The sequence below is a fragment of the Oryx dammah genome, unplaced genomic scaffold, assembly GCF_014754425.2.
Source record: "Oryx dammah isolate SB20612 unplaced genomic scaffold, SCBI_Odam_1.1 HiC_scaffold_9, whole genome shotgun sequence".
Taxonomy (NCBI): domain Eukaryota; kingdom Metazoa; phylum Chordata; class Mammalia; order Artiodactyla; family Bovidae; genus Oryx; species Oryx dammah.
In genome coordinates, this window is record NW_024070193.1 from 48,724,886 (window position 1) to 48,747,860 (window position 22,975).

At 44.0% G+C, this 22,975-nt stretch overlaps 1 protein-coding gene across 3 annotated transcripts in view; it reads right to left on the reverse strand.

Moving 5' to 3' along the window:
- DLEC1 (DLEC1 cilia and flagella associated protein) overlaps nucleotides 1-22,975 on the reverse strand; it is an 86,980-nt gene that overhangs the window by 37,489 nt on the left and 26,516 nt on the right. For all 3 annotated transcript variants that reach the window (XR_005722030.1, XR_005722029.1, XM_040246219.1), the window contains exons 7-10: nucleotides 3,788-3,875; nucleotides 3,123-3,296; nucleotides 2,501-2,637; nucleotides 725-817 (exon numbers count right to left, since the gene is read on the reverse strand). Coding sequence is in view for 1 of the 3 variants with exons in the window: in XM_040246219.1 (XP_040102153.1) it covers nucleotides 725-817; nucleotides 2,501-2,637; nucleotides 3,123-3,296; nucleotides 3,788-3,875 (492 nt within the window). In the remaining 2 variants the exon portion in view is untranslated. The remainder of the gene's footprint in view (nucleotides 1-724; nucleotides 818-2,500; nucleotides 2,638-3,122; nucleotides 3,297-3,787; nucleotides 3,876-22,975) is intronic.

Below are 22,975 nucleotides of genomic sequence, written 5' to 3' on the forward strand. Positions count from 1 at the left end.
AGGACAGAGTGATGCATGTATAAGCTGTTCCCTGAGATGGCCAGAGATCAGAAAGAATCTTCATATCCATCAGCAGGAGATGGCTGACCTAATTACGGTTCATACACACAGTGGAATACTATGCAGCTAGAAAAAGTGAGGTGTGGGAAGTACCTGGTGCGGAATAGAGTATAGAGTGGGCAACGATTTGTGTGAAGAAGAAATGGAAACATAGGAAAGAAACAACCACGTGTTTATGTAGTCATCACATATGCTTGCAAGGGCACCCAGACCTGGTAAGGCTATGGCCTCTGGGTGGCCAAGGAAGTAGGGGGGGGAGAGAGCATTTCACCATGCATCTATTTGCATATTTTGAATTTTTAATCATGTGAATCTATTTATTTGGAAGTATAAATAAGTTTTCTAACAAACAACATCCCAATCAGTGAACAAAATTTGTAGAAACCACCAAGGCTTGGACCTGGGAGTGGACATCTGGGTCATGAAAACACAAAGGTGGGAATTCCCTGGCGGGCCAGTGGTTAGGACTCAGCACTCTGACTGCCAAGGGCCTGGGTTCAATCCCTGGTTGGGGAACTAAGATCTCATAAGCCGTGCAACACAGTCCAACAAGACAAAAGAAAACAAAGCACCCCACAGAGGCAAAGGAAATCAAGCAAGCAAATGAGGAAGCGGCAACCGATCATAACGAGGTGGGAGTACCTGCTCCTGTCTCATCACCTACCTCTATGAATGTGGCCTGCCCTGGAGCCAGCTCAAACACCGATGGCAGGATCCCAAAGGGAGGCTGCTCAACAAAGCCAATGGTGACAACGGCCTTAAAGAAAAGCAGAAGATGACCCAACAGTATGGAAGAAACTGTAAAGTCTCTTGCTCAGATGACCCATGTCTCTCCTCCAAACATCCATGTTGTGATCTGAAGGCCCTTATGGACCATCCAGTCCCCTGTTCATGAAGAAACTGAGACGCAGCCATTCAGCAAGCACTTACTCAACCTGTACCAGACGGGGTTCTGACGTTGAAAGACGAGTACATCACAGAGCGTCTGCAAAGGGCTGCCTATTGGTCGGAGGTACAAGACCACTGACAAGGGTTTCAGACGCAAAGCAGGAGGCGTGTGGGAAGGTCTCCCCCAGGAGGCGGGCTCCCTAGCACGGTCCTTTCCCTACTGCAGCACCCTGTGTGGCTCGTGCCAACTTCCGTGTCTGCCTCCATTCCCAACCCAGCCCTGGCCGTGAGCTCCTGAAGCAAGCTGCCGACTTGTCAGCAGAGCTGCAGCCCCGATGCCTACACAGGAAGCCGCTAGCATGCAGGGACACAAGCCCGTGTCTCCAGGTCGCTGGCGCGTGACAGCTATGAGTGAAATGTCTCAGGGAACGTGTGGTCTCCTGGATCTATCGCTTGTTTCCAGAGATGCACAGAACGCAGGGCATCTCTCCTCTGAGAAAGATAACGGTGTGCATGAGTGTGACGATCGGTGCTGTCAGCACTGGGCTGCCATGGGGCATGCGGGCTGGGAGGGAGCCTGGGCAAACGGTGGGGCGCTGGGGTGGGGGCGGGCATGTGCACGCGCCCTACTTCTCAACTCCAGCTGACAGGGCCACAGTGGATCCTGGCCCAGGGCTGCACATCTTCCAGTGTTTCAGAGAAAGTGCAAATGCACATTTTTATATGATATCTATTTTTGTGTTTTTCAGCATAGCATGCGGGATCTTGATTCGCCAGGGATTGAACCCGAGCCCCCGCAGTGGAAGTGCAGAGCCCTACCCACGGGATAGCCAGGGAGCTTCCTGAAATCTCTGTATCTTTAAATGTTGACTCAAGATATGTTTTTAAGCAATGCTGGAATTTCTCTACTGACTCAGATGGTGAAGAATCTGCCTGCAATGTGGGAGACCTGGGTTCAATCCCTGGGTCAGGAAGATCCCCTGGAGGAGGGCATGGCAACCCACTCCCGTATTCTTGCCTGGAGAATCCCATGGACAGAGGAGCCTCGTGAGCTACAGTCCACGGGGTCGCAAAGAGTCAGACATGACTGAGCGACTAACAATTTCAGTTTCAAGCAGTGTTAGCTTAAAAATGTTTTGAGGCCCTGTGCCAAATAAACACGACCACAAAATTCAACCAAAGAGTTTCCAATTTGTGACCTCTGTTATAGTCAAACATTTGCCACAATAATGACTGACTGAATGACTCAGTGAATGAATGAATGGGTATAGTGACATCCAAGACAGGCCTTGAAGGACGGGAGAGGTGATGAGACCTGTTCAGGCCTTGAAGGATAGGAGAGATGATGGGACCTGCCCAGGGTCACACAGGTATTAGGAGTATAACAAGAATTATAGTGGTATACTCTGTACCTCTTGGTTCTTAAGGGACTGCGGCTCTACAATTCTGTCCACTGCGTTTCCAGCCCCAGGGGCACTCGAGCAAGTCCCTCACGGGGGTTACTGCATTTGATGGACTTGCTTTTTTTCCAGAAAGTGCTGTGAGCACTCACCCTGAAGCTGGGCGGTGGCCAGCTCTTCTTAGGCATGATACAGAACTTGCCCACGCTGAAGCCCACGTTTTTGCAGATGAATCTGGTTATCTTCATGCCTCCAATGAGGCAGTAGCCGCAGTCCAGCACGGGCGACACTACAGCCACAGGAGAAGATGAGCAAGAGAAACAACCCGGGCTCTCCCGAGGCGCGGCCCAAGTTGAGAGTGGCTGTTGCGGGGCGGGGCGGGGCGGGGCGGGGGCGGGGTGGGCGGGGCGGGGGAGGGATGGACCGGGACAAGCCCCGCCCCTGCTTCCACCCGGCAGTGGTTGGTACCCCAGGACACCGCGTGCGTGGGCCTCAGGGAGACCCGAGCCAGTGCCCGCCTAGGCTGGGGTCACCTGGGCCGCCACCTGCTTTCCTGATATGTGTCGCTCAGAGTCCGCCTCCCCCCGGGGAAGTAGGACGGTCAGGGCCTAACTCTGGAGGGATGAGGGATCTTCTGGCAGGTCCCTCCTTAGGACTCAGAAGTCCCTGCCCAAGGGGTCAGGCTGTGTGCTGCCACCGAGGGGCCCTGTGGGCAGGTGGTCCTTTAGAGGGGCACCAGCCCTTACCGACCCCCGGAGGGCAGCAGGTACTTACACGTCAGCACCGGGGGCGGCCTCCGGGCCTGCAGGGGGATCAGGAGTGTGTGCGCTGACTGGGTCTCCACTAAAATAAAGTCATCAAAATCCCCAAGGCAGTCGGGAAAAAACTGGACAGTGTACTGGCAGGTCATTCCAGGAGCCACCATTCCACCTTCTCCTGGGAACATCCCTGCGGGTGCAAAAGTGACAATGAGCTTCTGGAGACCAGGTCAAAATTCCAGGACCTAACGTGGCGGGGGCAGTGGGGGGGCCACCTGGGACGTCAGGGAGGCCATGCCTGGCCCTGTGGCTTGGCAGTCACTCTGTGGGCAGCAGACAGACACTTGAGATTTCTAGGGAGCAGAGGGGACACGATCAGAGCTGTTCTTAAGGAGAACCCGAGTCACGGGAGCAAGAAGGCTGGCTGGGAGGCCAGTGCCATGGCCTAAGTGAGGAGCCAGGGTGCAGTGACGCTGTGCAGAGCAAGGAGAGGGCTGAACTGAGCTTGGGGGTGCGATCCAAGGAGGAACTGTCAGGCGGGGGGAGGTCTCTGCAGGAGGCTGCCTTGGAGCACAAAGGGTGCAGCCTCAGGAGCCACCCGGAGCCCCGTGGGGACGCAACCTCGGGCAAGGCCAGCATACAATTTCGAGGATGGGCAGGCCACTGCCACCCTGAGCTTACCCAGTCCCAGGGCAAAGTAGGGCGTGGATGGAGGGAGGACTCGAAGGTGGCGGCTGGTGGATGTGGTGTTCTGCAGGGAGATCACCATCTGTGCAGAGACAAAGCGACACGTGTGCACACAGGCTGTGAAACCTGGGGCTCGCATAATATGGGAATGGGGTGGGGGAGAATGAAACAAGCTTGGCCCCCTGTCGGTAACTGTCGAGCTGGTGAGGGGGCCGTGGGATTTCAGGTGACTGTTCTACCCACTTTTGTTTGGTTTTAGGAAAAAAAAACTACAAGGTAAACAGAGGTAGGAGTAGATCTGACCTGGCCTCTGGCCTGTTTAAAACCACAGCAATGTTTGTTTTATTTTTATTTATTTGGCTGAGCCAGGTCTCCGTTGTGGCATGTGGGATCTTAGCTTTCTGACCAAGGATTGGATGCGGGCCCCCCACACTGGGTGCGCTGGGTCCCAGCCACTGGACCACTAGGCAAGTCCCCCAAATCACAGCTATTGTTTACTGAGTTTCTCAACTTCCCAATGACCAGGGAAGTGAAGTGAAGAAGTGAAGTGAAAGTCGCTCAGTCGTGTCTGACTCTTTTGGAAGGTGAGAACTACCTCTATTTTAGGGCAAATAAACTGAAATTCAGAGAGCCTCCTCCACTGGAAAGTAACAGTGGAGAGACTGAGCCTGGGACCCTGAAGCTCTGCCTCCTCGCCTCTCACTCACTGCTCCTTCTCCACATAATCCATTTTCTTTATTTTTTTTTTACCACACCACGTAGCATGCAGGATGTCAGTTCTCCAACAACCAGGGATTGAACCTGCGCCCCTTGCAGAGGAAGCTAGGCATCTCAGAACCACTAGACCACCAGGGAAGTCCCCCGACATAACCCTTTGAGCCACTTCTCAAGGGCCCAGCCAGGGGTGCTACCTGCATTCAGGGTTGTAACTGGGCCTCTCTCCATCACTCAGCCCATCCCCCTCATTGAACCTGCCTTCTGTTCCCCCTCAGATCGGGAGACCCCTAAGGTCTCAGCACCTAGGATTGAACTCACACAGTGCTGACCCCCAACAGCACTCAGTACAATGCTCAGCACGGAAGAACTCCACACACGCACATACCTTTGGCTCCTATATTGTGAAATATTACACTGGGAAAAACATATGAATTATAACATGACAAGCCATTTTTCCAGCTTAAAAAGTAAAACATGAAAAACACAGATGAAGCCTGGCCCCAGCCCCACACCAGATAACAGCCCCATAAATTCGAAGCATGTCTTCATACTTTTATTCAGAGGGGTGCTTTCCTAAATCAGACTTCCCTGGTGCCTCAGACGGTAAAGCCTCTGCCTTCAATGCGGGAGACCCGGGTTTGATCCCTGGGTTGGGAAGATCCTCTGGAGAAGGAAACGGCAATCCACTCCAGTACTCTTGCCTGGAAAATTCTACGGACGGAGGAGCCTGGTAGGCTACAGTCCATGGGGTCGCAAAGACTCGGACACGACTGAGCGATTTTACTTTTTCTAAATCAACATTTAAGTCCATTTTTGGCCAGCACAACATACTGCCTCAATCCACCTGTGAACCAGATCCACACATGCTCTGAAGCAGATCAGAGAGACCCACATTATAATTTTTATTTCTCCAATATTAGTGATGATGAACATCTTTTCATAAGTTTGTTATTTAGGTGTCCTCTTGTGTGCTATGTCTGATCACAGTGTCCATTTGCCATTGTGTACTTTTTTTTTAATTGACTTGCAGAAATTCTTTATATTTTCTGGGCACTAACATTTTATAAGGTATATGTTATAAACAACTGCAAGTTTATAACTTGTATTATCTTTTGATGTATTATCTTTAAAATCTTAGTATACCAGGGGTCATCACACCCTACTTCCCACCTCCTAGAGCTCTGATTGCTATCAGATTTGGCGGGGAGGGGAGTCAACTCCAGAATCACATCCTAAGGGTCTGCTGTTTTCAGGCCCTTCCGATGCCATGTGTCACAGCCCAGGTTCCCCATAAAGTGGAGTCTTGTATCAGCTTTAAAATTTTAACATAACATTTATCAATCTTTCAGTTCAAGGTTTAGACTTTAGTGTCAAGAAACCTCATATCTCCTATATTTCCTTCCTACCTTTTTGCTTGAGATCTTTGCTGGAAAGCATTTTGTTGAGGCTATGGAGTGAGGTAGGGATTAAATTATTTTTCGTATGGCAAGGGCACTAATTCCATTTTGCCTTTTCAGATCTGCACAGGTGCATAGACAGCCCTGGGAACTGTTCCCTCTATCTGCTATTTTCCCAGATACAGGGCTGGCTTGCAGGTGTCACCACGAATCGAGGTGTTCATGACAGCAGCTGCCCTTCGTGTTCACGGAGGCATGTCTCTAGAGAGCCTTGCTCCCAGCCAAACCCCTGACCAAATGAGAGAGCAGTTTATGAAGGGATGTCCCGTGGGACAGAATAATCAATTGCACTGACCAGAGTTCAGTGCAGTAACACATTCTCGTGTTGGCTCTGCCTCCTTCCACCCCCTTTCCTCAGTCCTCCCTGGAACTGTAAACAAAAGCACATACTCTCCACACCTCAGATTCTGCCTTATGGGGAATCTGTGCTGTGACACTTGCCATCAGAAGAGTCTGAAAGCAGCAGATTCTGAGGATGTGACTCTGGAGTTGATGTTCTCTTGTCTGACGGCGAGCAGAACTCTAGCTGCTGGGAAGTAGGGTGCGATGACCCCTGGGATACATCACAATTACTAAGGTTTCTTCCCCATGGGCAACTGAAATGAGGAGGTGCAGGTGGAGGGAGGTCAGGCACTGAACTGTGGTAGCTACAGGATGGTTGCAAGGTCTGCGCAAACAGTAATTACAAGGATTGTGAAGGGGGCTGGCTTTCCTTAAATGCACTGGAAGCCACAGAGGAAAAAAAATGATAGGCTTAGGGCAGCCAGTTCAAGGGCCACCATGAAGACACTCCTTGCCTTCCTGGGTTACATGTAATTTGCTCCTGGGGTGTGTGTGTGCGTGTGTATGTGTGTTTTCTTACTTCGTTTTTTACTTAGCATTTCTTAACCTATGTTCTTTTTTTTTTCTTTCAAATGTCTTTCAAAGTTACCAAAATATGGAAAGAAAACAAAAGAGAAAGTATGTGAAACATAATAAGCTCCTGGCTTACAAGGTATATAGATCTCCATTCCTACCGCAACTCCTTAGCCTCCAGCACTTGCAGCCCACATCCCAGACTGCTCCTTAATTCAGGACAGTTAAGTCCTCTCACAGCTCCAAAGGACAGAGGATGGGATGGCCCATGTTCTCCCCTCACCGCCCAAATAATACATTATTTGTTTATTTATGCCATGCAGCTTGTGGGATCTTAGTTTCCTAACCAAGGACTGAACCCACACCCTCAGCAGTGAGAGCATGGAGCCCTAACCACTGGACCACCAAAGTGCCTGAGTCTATGTTCTTAAGCAAGACTGGTTATGGCTCTCGCTGTCATACTTCCTTATTTGGCTTTGGTTCAAGGTAGTACTAGGCTCTGTCTTAGTCTAAAATATCATAAACTGGGTGGCTTATGAACAACAGGAATGTACTTCTCACAGTTCTGGAGGCTGGAAAAGTCCAAGATCAAGTGGCCAGCATGGATGTTTTGATGAAGGCCCTCTTCCATTCACAGCTGGCAACTTTTCACTGTGCCCTCAAGGGGTGGGAGGGGCAAGGGATCTCTCCAGAGCCTCTTCAGAAAGGCTCTAGTCCCATTCACGAAGGCTTCATGCTCATGCCCTAAGCACCTCCCCAAGACCCCAACTTTTAATTCCATCATCTTTGACAGTTAGAACTTCAACAAATGAATTTTGGAGGGACACGAACATTCAGACCATAGCAGGCTCATTACCTAAGGATGAGGGTATGGTCCTTTCTCTAGTCTCTAAAAGCTTATATAAGATAGGGATTAGCTTGAATGTTTGGTGGTATATACCTGTAAAGTGATCTGGGCATGGTGTTTCTTTCCGTAGGTTTTCTTTTTAAGGTATTTTCGTCAAATTGCACAGCCACATAGTTAAGAGAGTCAAAGCGTTCTACAAAGCTCTGAAAATAGAAATCCTGCCCTCTTCCCCTGCCTCCACGCCCACCATTTCCCACAACCAGATGAAAACACTTTTTCCTCCTTTAGCTGATTATTTTGGAAATTACTTCCACGTCTCCAGATGGCATGCTAATTTTTTTTTGGTTTTAGGTATTAATTATGGATGATACGGATATTCTCTTTCCTCGCCCATAACCAGCTTACCATATGCCATCCTACCTATCCTTCCTACCCTCATCTTCCTGATGCAAATTATGTCATACTCATGGTTAAATCAGCTTTTCTGGTGGCTCAGATGGTAAGGAATCTGCCTCCAATGTGAGAGACTCAGGTTCAATCCCTGGGTCAGGAAGATCCCCTGGAGAATGGACAGGCTACCCTGTCCAGATATCTAGTATTCCTGGGCTTTCCTTGTGGCTCAGCTGGTAAAGAATCCGCCTGCAGTGTGGGAGACCTGGGTTCAATCCCTGGGTTGGGAAGATTCCCTGGAGAAGGGAAAGGCTACCCACTCCAGTATTCTGGCCTGGAGAATAGTCCATGGGGTCCCAAAGGGTCGGATACGACTGAGCGACTATCACTTTCTTTCATGGTTAGATCAGTAATTAATGTTTACGTTATTGGTTGCTACGTAGAAAATAGTCACAGCTGAGCATGAAATTCTCCCTTGAACAATTTTTGTTTCTTCTGGAGTTAATCAACCAATTATTTTGTTTGCTATGTACTTATCAATAATTTTTAAAATTTTATTTTAATTTTTTTGGCCACACTGCATGTGGGATCTTAGTGCCCCAACCAGGGATCAAACCCATGCCTACTGAATTGGAAGGCAGAGTCTTAACCACTGGAAAGTCTCCCTTATCAACAATTTAATCTCTTTCCACTACCCTACAAGGCTCTTCTCACGATGTTCTGGATGTATCAGGGACTCTGATCAGTGTCACTCCCACAGGTCAACTCCACAAGAGCTTTCTGGCCTCTTCTAATCTGGACTGGTCACCTGTTATGCCTACTGCTGTCACCCAAGACAGGTCAACCCCTGTAGCAGGTTTCAGACACGTCCACGAGTTCTCCTCCCATTGAGAGGTGAGGTCTGTGTAGCTTCCCCTCAAATCGGGGCCAACCTTAGGGACTCACTTGTACCCTATAGCAATCAGAGGATGCAATGACTTCCTCTCCTACTGCAAGGGAACCTCCAAGGTTAGGTCATAAAAAGTGATGCCGCCTCCCTCTTGCTGGTAGGGAACTCACTTCAAAGCTCTGATCATTCACTTTGAGCTGCCTGATAACCCTGAGGCGGAAACCCAGGCCACACGGAGAATTCACGCACAGACTCAGCTGACAGCCAACATCAACTACTCTGTGACTGAAAATGTCTCAGGTGGCTCCAGTCCCATCTTTCAGGTTACCCCCAGGCACTAACTTTTTCCAGCTAAGGCCTCAAACACCATAAGAACAAGCCTTTCCCATTGGGCCCTGTCAGAATTTCTGATCCAAAAAAAATCTACAGGCATGATAAAAATGGTTGTTTTAAGTTGTTAAGCATTGGGACTTCTCTGGTGGCCCAGTGGCTAAGACCTCACACTCCCAATGCAAGGGGCCCGGGTTCGATCCCAGGTTAGGGAACTAGATCTCACATGTCGCAACTAAAAGACCATGCCTACTGCAACTAAAGACTCCACATGCCACAGCTTAAAAAAGAGAGAAGACTCTGCATGCCACAACTAAGACCTGGCACAGCCAAATAGATAAATATAAAAAAAAAAAAGTTGTTAAGTTTTGCAACAGCACTAACAGAAAAGCTCCTTAACCATTACTAAGCTGGGCCTTTCCTTCACCGGCCTCCTATGTTGGATCTCTCATTTCCCACATACCAAGCCTTCTTCTTCCTTGGTTTACTCACCTATATAGGGAAGCAGGCTCCCCTCAAGTTTCCTGAGAAAAGGTGCGTGGGACATATATTTTTAAAGACTTGGAAAATTTGAAAATGTTTTTATCCTTAAACTGTATAGTTAAACAAGGTAAACAACTTATGTACACAGTCATACTGCCCAAGAGATGCAAGGTGCAAATTTCTAAGAGATGTCACCAGATACAATTCCATCTATAAGCAGACTGTGGAGGACTATGTCTCTCTTTTTGGGAGGCGTGCTCTGGGGAAACTGGCCACTGCACTCTGAGGAAGGGAAGAGAAAGTAAAGGATCTAGCTGATGTGGAGAAGCCTCAGGGAGAAGAGCTGAGGTCTCAGCCAAAAGCCAGCATTAACCACCACACATGTGAGTGAAGGAGACTTTGGCTCCGGTCTCTTGGCTGAGTCCCCAGACATCACACAGAAGAGATAAACTCTCCTCTCTGTGTCCCCCTGATCAGAGAGCAAACTGCTATTCCACACTGTGAAGTCAGGCCAATTTGTTGCATGGTCACAGAAAGTAGAATGCTGGACATGTTAAAAGAGACTCCAGTGAAAGCTGCCCTTTAAAACCATGTCAGAAGAGACCACTTCAAGTACTCCCTTTCTCTGCTTTCTTCTATCAATTACTTTTAACCACAAATGCTGTTCTGAAGCCCCAGAATGTAATACACCTGAGCTGTATGACTCCCACTGTATACATACTCAGAATCCTGCAACTGGACGTATAGCCACTGTGGTGATCTGAACTGGAGGCTCAGTAAACTATTAGATGCAGAAACTTTCACAAATAGAACGTTATTCCAAGATTCTTCAGATGACTGTGGGTGGAGGGAGCTACAGGCATGGAATGAGAGGAGGCACGATGGAATTAGACTGAATTAGAGGTATCATCATGAAGTCATGATTTTAAATATATAAGCCTGCAGATATAGAAATATGCATGTATATATGCATGTATATATATATATACACCTCTCTCTCATATATATGTATGTGTGTGTGTGGTTAGACCTATGAAATTGCTGTATTTTCACCTCTAAACATTTAGAGGACTTAGAAGCAATGACATCCCAGTAGCAAATAGCAGATCTAGTGCTTAGATCTTGGTTTCTAAATACCATTCCCCACTAAAAGCAACCAGAGCTTCTGGAATTGATGCCAGAACTGGGACAAACAGAGTACAAAATCAGCCTGGAACATCTTGTTCCAGAATGCAAGGAAGCGCTCAAGAAACTGCTAGGTCACATTAAAAGAACACAGAGACAACTTACAAGGCTCCCACTGGACAAATCTGGGATTCTTTCAGAGGCAAGATGGATACTGACTTTAAATGAAATGATTCATTTTTGGCTAGATTAACATAAGCTTCATTAATTTCAATGGCTCTAAATAGATGTGCCTGCACCAACAAAATGAACACAATACAACAGCCAACACGCTTTACAGTATGGCTACATACTTCAGAAAAAAAAAAGAAATAATTGATTAATCATGGGGGGAAAACCAATTACTTAACTAAAACTGACCAATCTTATTCTCTTGATTGGACCTACACTGACCCAAAAACTGGATACAGAATAGGTTCCAAATGTCTCTTGTAAGATTTACATTGTATTTGACACTGGGGTGTTCAAGTAATGCTGTGCCCTCAAGATCAAACTGACATTCACTAACAATTCTGCATCAGAGACTAAAGCCCTCAGGGTTAAATCCTCTCCTCTAGGAACTTCTGACCAAAATGGGGAGAACTGGGAAGTTTTTAATGAGGAAAACGGTGCAGACCTGAGATAAAGACACCAATAAAGGGCAGCCTGTCACATATATTCCACAGTTAATTTCACAAGATTTTCTGAGAAATTCATTTTAAAAATTCTGAAACTGTTTTGATACCATCATTCAGACTACTTAAGAACAGACTGTCCAGCTGGCCTCTTTCTTACCACCAAAATATGCAGACAAGATTCACTGTCCCCAGGACTTCTCTTGTGGTCCAGTGGTTAAGAATTCGCCTGCCAATGCAGGGAAGGCCAGTTCTATCCTCGGCCCGAGAACTAAGACCCCACAAGCTGCAGGGCAACGAAGCCCATGCGCTGCAACTACTGAGCCCATGCACCCTAGAGCGCATGGTCTGCAACAGGAGAAGCCACCGCAATGGGAAGCCTGCGCGCTGCAAATAGAGAAAGCCCGCGAGCAGCATTGGAGAGCCAGCACAGCCGAACGTGAAAAAGTAAGCAGAGAAATAAACAAAAGTTTTAAGAAAGATTCACTGTTCTCAGACTAGAGTCGTTTTCTCTCCCCTCTCAGTTATAAGCGCTCTCTTTGCCTTTGTTCACTAACAACAATGTATCGGCCGTTATTCCTCAAATAAGTGTGCAGACCACTAACTCCTCTGTCAATGAGTTTTCAATTTATGAGTGTAGTATACTCTGTAGTGTGCTGGCAAGTGCTTAATAGCCAGTTCTTGGGGTGGAGAGAGCCCTGATTTGGTAGTGTTTGCCGATATCAGTGGTGTAAAAACTCCCAATACGGTCAATTTCAAGATCCATGTGACATCACTGAGCAGGGAGTTGGGATGAGATGCGCACGGTCAGCCCTCATGAGCTAGTGTGACCTGGCTCCAGCACACCACGGGGAACAGGCGCATCTCAGAGATATGGTGCTGTTAGTTCTACACTTTCTTACTTCCCTCTTCAAATGTTGTTGATGTCTTCTTTCACATCTTCATTTTTATCCTTCTGCTGTTCATTGTATTATCACTTTCACAAAAATTGTAAAATTATAAACTATTTCAAATATATTTTCAAATTTCTAGGCATGAAGTTGTTCATAAACCTCATTATCTTTCTAACGTCTGTAGGATTCATAATGATGTCTTCATTTCCCCAGTATTTGTTAATTTGTACCTTCTCTCATTTTGATCAGTTTTGCTAGGAACTTATCAGTTTTATTAATCTTTTCAAGGAATTGACTTTTGGCTTTGTTGATCCTCACTATATATGTTTTCTGTTTAATTAAAATGCTTTCTTATTTTAATTATTTCCTCCCTTCCAGCTTCTTTGGGCAAAATTTGCTATTTTTTTCTAATTTTTGAGATGTGTACATTGATCACTGATTTTCAGACTGTCTCTTTTCTAATATATGAACATAAGTCTATACATTTTCTTCTAAGAATGTCTTTAGCTACATCCCAGAAGCTTTGGTGTTCCATTTAAAAATGATCATTATTTTCTAATTTATATTATAACTTCTTTGACCATAGTCTAGTAATAAACTGCTTAATCTTCAAATATATAGGGGAGTTTCTAGTTATATTTTTATTGTTCAGTCTACTTGGTCCAAACACTATATTTTCAGTCCTTTGAAATTTATTTCCTTTATGATCCAGCACGTAAGACAATTTTGGTAACATGTTCCAAGTACACTTTTAAAGAAACTGTACACTGCAATTGCTGGTTGCAGTGTGATATATAACTCAATTAGATATAGTTTGTTAACTATGTTGTTCAATTCTTCTATGTCCTTACTGTTATTTTTGTCTACTTGCCCTTTAAGTTTCTGAGAAAATGTTAAATCTCCTCATGTTTGTTATTGGTTCTATTTTTCTTCTAGACTTATAAAATTTTGCTTATGTATTTTGAGACTGAGTTATTAATATATATAGATTTTAAATACCTGTATCTTTTGGAAAAATATTTTTTAAACCTTTGATCAGTATGAGATGTCCCTTTTATTTCTACTAATACTTCTTGCCTTAACATCTACTTTCTCTAATATTAGCATAGCCACACCAGTTTATTTATTTATTTATTTTTGTTGAAGTCTGTCTAATATCTTTTTCCATCCTTTTATTTTCAATACTTTAGTATCTTTTTTATTTTGCAGGGGGAAGAAATTCAGAACATTTTCTTCAAGCCCAGCAGGAACTCCTAACAGTTTGGGTGTAACAGACATCACAGTGGAGATTTGTGTTCGTATTTCTAAAGGTTAGCTGATATCAGCAGCATTTAGTTGGTTTTGGTTTTTCTATCCAGTTCGACGATCCCTCTCTATCTTTTCTGTTTTGGGGAGGGGGCCATGCCATGAAGCTTGCGGGGTCTTAGCTGCCCAACCGGAGACTAAAACCATGCCCTTGGTAGTGAAAGCAGGAATCCTAACCAGGGAACTGCCAGGGAACTCGCTGATCTTTCTCTTTCAATTGAAGTACTTGGTCCATTTAATTACTTCATGCAATTATCAACAAATTTAAGTTTAAATCTACCATGTTTTTATTTTTAACTTGAACAGCACTATCCACCATGTTCCTTTTTTCTTTCTTGTCTCCTATTAATTGAAAAAAATTTTTAAATTTTCCATTTCTCCTTCTATTACCTTGTTACTTTTATATCATTTTACTATTTGAATAATGATTAGTTCAGAGACTACAACAAGCAGCCTTGAATTACTAAAGTTTCCATATCAATTATCACTTACACATCTGTAAGACAATCCAAGGGTCTTGGAACACTTTAAATCCACTTACCCCTCTGAGTTTTTATTAGAAGTCCCTACATATATTTAAAACAACACATATTATTATTATTAATAACTATATTATTATTATGGTTATACTACATTTAACATTAATTTAGATGTCTCCACAAATTTACCCTTACTGTTCCATTTCTTCTTGCATTTCCCTACTCCCATGTGGCATAATTTTTTTCTGACTGGAGAATTCCTTTGATTCAGGTCTTCTGGTGATGAATTATTACTGCTGATAATGAAGTATCAGTTTTTATTTGTCTGAGAAAGACTTCATTTTTTTTTTGGCGATGCTATGCAGCTTGCAAGCTCTTAGTTCCCCCACCAGGGATTGAACCCGGGCCCTTGGCAGTGAAAGTCTGGGGCCCTAACCACTGGATGGCCAGGGAAGTCCCTATCTTCATCTTTAAAAAATATTTTCACTAGGTTTAGAATTTTAGATTGCAAGTTACTGTCCTTCATTGCTTTGAAGCTTCCATTCCAATACTTTCTAGCTTCTATCATTTCTGTTAGAAGGCAGTGAGTCTTTTCCCTCTAGATGCTTTAAGTTCCCCCCAAACCCTGTCTTTAGTTTAAAGCAGAACTTTATTATAATGTGTAAATATATAAGTATAGGTGCAAGGTACAGTTTTCTTTATTTTATCCTGCTTAGGGTGGTTAGTGCTTTACTCTACGACTTGAAGTCTTCATTACTTTTGGATCATTCTCATCTATTATTTCTTCAAATACTGCTTCTGTCACATCTCTCTCTCCTCTTTTTCTGGGGCTTCAATTATGTCACAGACCTGTTTACTATGCCCCATATTTTTAAATGTGATTTTCTATATTCCTTCGTTTTCTTTCTGCTTCAGTCTAATCATTTCCACTGACGTATCTGCAAGTCTTCCCTTAGTCTGGCCTAATTTGCTATTAAGCCTTTCTTTGGAGTAATTTCAGCTTTAGAATGTTCTTTTTTTTTTTTCCTATAGATTACTCAGGCTATCTAATTGCAACATTACCATAACTGGAAGTCACCCCAGAACACAGTTCAGTTCAGTTGCTCAGTCGTGTCCAACTTTTTGAGACTTCATGGACTTCAGCACGCCAGGCTTCCCTGTCCATCATCAACCCCCAGAGCTTGCTCAAACTCATGTCCATAAAGTCGGTGATGCCATCCAAACATCTCATCCTCTGTCGTTCCCTTCTCCTTCTGCCCTCAATCTTTCCCAGCATCAGGGTCTTTTCCAATGAGTCAGCTCTTCACATCTTCACATCCAATACTTTACATACAAAGTATTGGAGTTTCGGCTTCTGCATCAGTCCTTCCAATAAATATTCAGGACTGATTTCCTTTAAAATGGACTAGTTTGATCTCCTTGCTTTCCAAGGGACTCTCAAGAGTCTTCTCCAACACCACAGTTCAAAAGCATCAATCCTTCTGTGCTCAGCTTTCTTTATGGTCTCACTCTCACATTCATACATGACTACTGGAAAAACCATAGCTTTGACTAGATGGAACTTTGATGGCAACGTAATGTCTCTGCTTTTTAATATGCTGTCTAGGTTGTTCTTAACTTTTCTTCCAAGGAGCAAGCATCTTTTGATTTCATGGCTGCAGTCACCATCTTAGAGCCCAAGAAAATAAAGTCTGTTACTGTTTCCATTGTTTCCCCATCTATTTGCCATGAGGTGATGGGACCCAAGGCCACGATCTTATTAGTTTTTTGAATGTTGAGTATTAAGCCAACTTTTTCACTCTCTTCTTTAACTTTCATCAAGAGGCTTTTTAGTTCTTCGTTTTCTGCCATTAGGTTGGTATCATCTGCATATCTGAGGTTATTGATATTTTTCCCGGCAATCTTGATTCCAGCTTGTGCTTCATCCAGCCCAGCGTTTCTCATGATGTACTCTGCATATAAGTTAAATAAGTAGGGTGACAATACTTGACGTACTCCTTTCCCAATTTGGGACCAATCTGTTGTTCCATGTCCAGTTCTAGCTGTTGCTTCTTGACCTGCACACAGATTTCTCAGGAGGCAGGTCAGGTGGTCTAGTATTCCCATCTCTTTAAGAATTTTCCACAGTTTGTTGTGATCCACACAGTAAAAGGCTTTGGCGTAGTCAATAAAGCAGATGTTTTTCTGGAATTCTCTTGCTTTTTCTATGGTCCAACGAATGTTGGCAATTTGATCTCTGGTTCCTCTGGCTTTTCTCAATCCAGCTTGAACATGTGAAAGTTCATGGTTTATGTACTGTTGAAGCCTGGCTTGGAGAATTTTGAGCGTTCCTTTGCTAGTGTGTGAGATGAGTGCAATTGTGCAGTAGTCTTAACATTCTTTGGCATTGCCTTTCTTCGGGACTGGAATGAAAACTGACCTTTTCCAGTCCTGTGGCCACTGCTAATTTTTCAAATTTGCTGACATATTGAGTACAGCACTTTAACAGCATCACCCCAGAACACATATAGTTGTTAATACTTTATTTTGGGACATTAGACTTATATGAGTTGCAAAAGCAATCCAGGAAGCTCCCATACACTCTTCACCCAGCTTCCTCTTACGTGACCATCTTAGATAACAGAACAATAACCAAGACTATTCAGAAATTAAGCTTGGTACAATATATTAATGAGACCACACAATTTATGTGGACTTTTCCAGTTTGTCCATTAACATCCTTTCTCTGTTCCTGGATCTAACCCAGGAACTCGAGTTGCATTAGACTGTCATATCTTCTTAGTCATCTCCAACCTGTGACAGTTCCTCAATATTTCCTTGTTATCCATAATCTTCCATGACCTTGAACCTTTTAAAGAATACAGGTCAGTTATTTTGTAGAATGTTTTTCTAGAATATCCTTCAGTTTTGAGTTCTCTGATGATTACTCCTGACTGGACTGAGATTATGCTTTACTTACAGGAATATCACAGAGCTGATGTGTCCTTCCCAGTATATCATATCAAGGTTTTATGCTATTGGTTTTATTAGTGGTGATGTTAACCATAACCACTTGCTTAGAGTGGTGTCTTCCAGGGTTCTCTACTGTAAAGTTATTATTTTTCCTTTGTAACTACTAAATATCTGGGCAGAGACTATGCAATTATCTATTTCTGCTCACACTCTACCTAGTAATTTTAACATTTATTAGTATGTCTTGCCTATAGATTTTATAGTGTGATAATTACTGGTAATTTTTAAAGTATCATTCTACATTAATTATAATCCTTTCAGACAAAAAGTTGTCCCTTTTCTTCCATTTATTTATTCCGATATTACTTATATTAGTATGGATTCGTGGATATTTATTTAATTCTCCGAGTTACGATCTAATGCCGTTGCTCTGTGTTTAGTTGCTGGAGTTGTTTCTCTTCTGGCCAGTGGCAGCTCTGTGCCCTTTTGACATGTCTTCTCCCCTACTTTTTCTCTCCCTCTAAGATTTCCTTACTTTCCGGCACCAAAAGGTGCTCTGCATTCACCTCCTATTTCCTCTACCTCAACCCTGGAATCAGTTTCCCAAGGAGCCTTGTGTTCTTTTGTTTCCGGAGAACAGTATGTAGAAAGCAAGATCTGCAGACAGCAGGCATGCTAAATGTTACTAGGGTGTCATTATTTCTATCCCTCAATGGATACAGCAAGGAAATATGTATACTAACCAACACACTCACATGCATCTCTATTTACTCTTGTATTTATCCAATCATGTGTGTGTTACACTCCCCACACATGCACACCCATATTTTTAAATCATGAATTCATATTTATACTTCTAAATACAATCCAGCAGCACAGAGTTCATTCCAGCATTCCTCCTTTCCTTAGGTGTAACTTCTTTTTGCAACAGTGAAAAACCTAATTCTCATTCATGTATATATTTTAATTTAAAAGGTTTCATTAGGTCCAGGATCAAGACAGCAGAGTAGAAGGACGTGAAGCTCACCTCCTTTCAGATACATCAAAAATAATCTACATGTGGAAGGATTCTCACAGAATGTCTATGGAACACTGGCAGAAGACCTCGGACCTCTGAAAGGGCAAGAAAATCTCCATGGAACTGGGTATGACAAAAGAAAAAGCAAGGGAAAAAAAAAAGAGAGAGAGAGAGAAAGGAATCGGAATGGAACCTGTTGGCCATGGGAGGGAGCTGTGAAAGAGGAAAGCTTCCTGCCTGCTGGGAAGTCCGCCTGCTGGCGGGGAGATCAGTCTGGACAGAGGGGGCGCTTTAGGGCCTTGGATGAGAACACAACTTGTTTGCAGCAGCTAGAATGGAGAGAGACCTTCACAGACGGCCAGTGCCTCTGCCCGCACTCCCCAGTCTCAGATGCATGTCTGCTTGGGACGGATAGGGGCTGGGTGGGGAAGCTTGGGTTTCAGAGATCAGACCCAGAGAAGGGGCTAGGGGTGGGCTGTGTGGAAACAGTCTGAAGAGGCTGGAATCCGATGCAACTGTACCTCAGAGAAGGAAGCCTGGGCAGCATCAGAAGCCGGGCACCACTATGAGGGGAGGGCCGGAACCCATCGCTGCAGCCTTTTTCCATGCAGGAGTTCTCAAGAAGCAGAAGAGGAGTGTGATGCTGAGCCTCCCCCTCCTGCTGCTGCCCCTGGGCTTCAGGAGCGGTCTTGAGCTGCCCGCTCCACCGGTCCTAGACTCTGGAGCAGCCACTAACTGCTGCCACAGCCCTTGCAAACTCCAGGAGGTGTTGTGAGTCCACTCCCACTGTGTGTTCTGGGGGCACACGTGAGCAGCCACTGCCTCTGAGAGCTCCAGGCCCAGGCACCAGCTGCGGCATCATAATGGCCAACACAAGCTGAGAAGAGGCGACAGGCATCCATACTGAAAACAGTCCTTGCACCAAAAAAATACTAAACCCACACAAGCCACACAGGAATGCTCCCACAGACAAATGGCCTTCCAAGACCACAGTAAATAACTGCTTTTCATAAACTCAGAGAGCAAGAGAAACATGAGTAAAATGAAGAAGCAGGGGAACCACTGCCAGTTATAAGACCAAGAGAATTCCCCTGAAAGAATAAACAATGAAACAGACCTCTTCAGTCTAACAAACACCAATTTCAAAAAGGAAATAATGAAAATGCTGAACAAATTAAGAAAGGGTATCAACAGAAATGCAGAGTATATTGTAAAGAGGAACTAGAAACTATAAAGAGGAACCAAGAAAAATTATAAAACTCATTTCCGAGACTAAAACTGAACTAACGGCAATGAACAGCAGAACAAATAATGCAGAAGAACGAATAAGTGATCTTGAGGCTAGAATAAGGGAGATCACCCAATCAGGACAGCAGACAGAAAGCCAAATGAAAAAAAATGAAAACAGGAGCTCTATGGGATAATCTAAAGCATGCCATCTATTTCTGCTTTATTGACTATGCCAAAGCCTTTCACTGTGTGGATCACAATAAACTGGAAAATTCTGAAAGAGATGGGAATACCAGACCACCTGACCTGCCTCTTGAGAAACCTGTATGCAGGTCAGGAAGCAACAGTTAGAACTGGACATGGAACTACAGACTGGTTCCAAATAGGAAAAGGAGCACGTCAAGGCTGTATATTGTCACCCTGCTTATTTCACTTCTATGCAGAGTACATCATGAGAAAGGCTGGGCTGGAAGAAGCACAAGCTGGAATCAAGCCAGGAGAAATATCAATAACCTCAGATACGCAGATGACACCACCTTTATGGCAGAAAGTGAAGAACTAAAGAGCCTTTGATGAAAGTGAAAGAGGAGAGTGAAAAAGTTGGCTTAAAGCTCAACATTCAGAAAACTAAGATCATGGCATCCGGTCCCATCACTTCATGGCAAATAGATGGGGAAATGGTGGCTGACTTTAATTTCTTAGACTCCAAAATCACTGCAGATGGTGACTGCAGCCATGAAATGAAAAGATGCTTACTCCTTGGAAGAAAAGTTAAGACCAACCTAGACAGCATATTAAAAAGCAGAGACTTTACGTTGCCATCAAAGGTCCGTCTAGTCAAAGCTATGGTTTTTCCAGTAGTCATGTATGGATGTGAGAGCTGGACCATAAAGAAAGCTGAGCACTGAAGAACTGATGCTTTTGAACTGTGGTGTTGGAGAAGACTCTTGAGAGTCCCTTGGGCTGCAAGGAGATCCAACCAGTCCATCCTAAAGGAAATCAGTACTGGATGATCATTGGAAGGACTGATGTTGAAGCTGAAACTCCAATATTTTGGCCACCTGGTACAAACAGCTGACTCATTTGAAAAGACTCTGATGTTGGGAAAGATTGAGGGCAGGAGGATCAGGGGACACCAGAGGATGAGATAGTTAGATGGCATCACTGACTCAATGGATATGAGTTTGGGTAAACTCCAGGAGTTGGTGATGGACAGGGAGGCCTAGCGTGCTGTGGTTCATGGGGTCGCAAAGAGTCGGACACGACTGAGCAACTGAACTGAACTGAAAGCATGCCAATCTATGTATAATTGGGATTTCAGAAGGGCAAGAAAGAGAAAAGGGGATCGAAAAAGTATATGAAGGAAATATGGCTGAAAACTTCCCAAATCTAAAGAAGGAAACAGATACCCACGTACAGGAAGCACAGAGTCCCAAACAAGGTAAACCCAAACAGACCTACACCAAGACATAATAAAAATGGCAAAAGTAAAAGATAAGTGAAGTGAAGTGAAGTCGCTCAGTCGCGTCCGACTCTTTGCAACCCCATGGACTGTAGCCTACCAGGCTCCTCCGTTCGGGGGATTCTCCAGGCAAGAGTACTGGAGTGGGTTGCCATTTCCTTCTCTAGGAGAAAGTAAAAGATAAGGAGGGTTATAAAGGTAGCAAGAGGAAAACAAAGAGCTAATTACAAGGGAACCCCCATAAGGCTATCAGCTCATTCCTCTACAGAAAAGCTGCAGGCCAGAAGGAAATGGCAAGATATATTCAAAGTCCTGAAAGAGAAAAATCTGTGACCTCGGATACTCTACCCAGCGAGATTATCATTCAGAATAGGAGGGGAGAGAGAATTTCTCAGACAAGCAAAAACTAAAAGAATACAGCAGTAGTAAACCTATCCTAAAGGAAATATTGAAAGGTCTTCCCTAAATAAAAAAGAAGAAAGAATCTATAGGAAAAAGAAAATCACAACTGGAGAGCAAATCACCTAAATAAACCAGTACATGCATGCTAAATCACTTCAGTTGTGTCCAGCTGTTTGTGACCCATGGACTCTAGCCCTCCAGGCTCCTCTGTCCGTGGGATCCTCCAGGCAAGGATACTGGAGTGGGTTGCCATGCCCTCCTCCAGGGGAACTTCTGACCCAGGGATCAAATCTGCGTCCATTATGTCTCTCTCCTGCGTTGGCAGGTGGGTTCTTTACCACTAGCACCACCTGGGAAGCCCAAAACACAGATTTTAAAAAAAATAAAAATATTTTGGTGAAAGTGATGAAACCACAATGAACAGCAAAAGGATGAACAGGAAGATGTAAAAGAGGACATCAGAATCAAAAATGTGGGGGAGGACAGTAAGAAAATGTAGATTTTTTTCCTTTCCTAGGATGTGTGTGAGCCTGTATGACTCCCAGTCTAAGGTAAGTAGATACAGAATGGGCTTAACAGACTTGAAAAACAGGGTAATCACAAATCAGAAACATAAAATAGGTTAACAAAAACAAAAAGAAGAGAACATAAGTATAATCCAAAAGAAAATCAAACTACAAGAGAAAAAGAAAGGGACAAAGAAGAAACATAAAATCAACTGGAAAATAAGGTTTAAATGGCAATATACATGTCTATCAGTTATTACCTTAAATGTCAACGGACTAAATGCTTCAGTCAAGAGACACAGAGTGGCAGATCAGATTAAAAAACAAAAAAAAAAGAGCTTACAATATGCTGCCCCTAGGAGACCCACTTTAGAGCAAAGGAAACACACAGATTGAAAGTAAGGGGACAGAAAAGGCATTTCAGAGAAAACAGACTTTAACACAACCGCCATAAAGAAAGATACCATATGAGGAAAAAAGACAGGAGGAGGATTTTATACTCAACATAAATGTGCCTAATACGGGAATACCCAAATACATAAAACAAATATTAACAAACACAAAATTCCTAGAAAAGCTCATAGGCAAAACATTCTCTGACATAAACCATATCAACATTTTCTAAGGTAAGTCTTCCAAGGCAACATAAATAAGACCAAACATAAATGAGTGGGACCTAATCAAACTCACAAGTTTTTGCACAGCAAAGGAAAACTTAAAAAAAAAAATTTGAATAGACAACCCACAGAATGAGAGAAAATATCTGCAAGCCACAGGACCATTAAGGACTTAATTTCCAAAATATACAAAGAGCTCAAACAACTCAACAATAAAAAAACAAGGAACCCAATCGAAAAATGAGCAGATCTAAACAGACATCTCTCCAAGGAAGAAATGCAAATGGTCAACAGGCTCAACATCACTAATTATCAGAAAAATGCAAATCAAAACTACAATGAGGTACCACCTTACAGCAGTCAGAATGGTTATCATTAAAAACTCTACAAATAACAAATGCTGGAGAGGATGTGGACAACTCTCTGCCATTGGCAGAAAAGGGAACTCTCCTATGTTGTTGGTGGGTGGGAATGTAAGTTGGTACAGCCACTGTGGAAAACAGTATGGAATGTTCCTCAGAAAACTAAAACCAGAATTACCAGCAATCCAA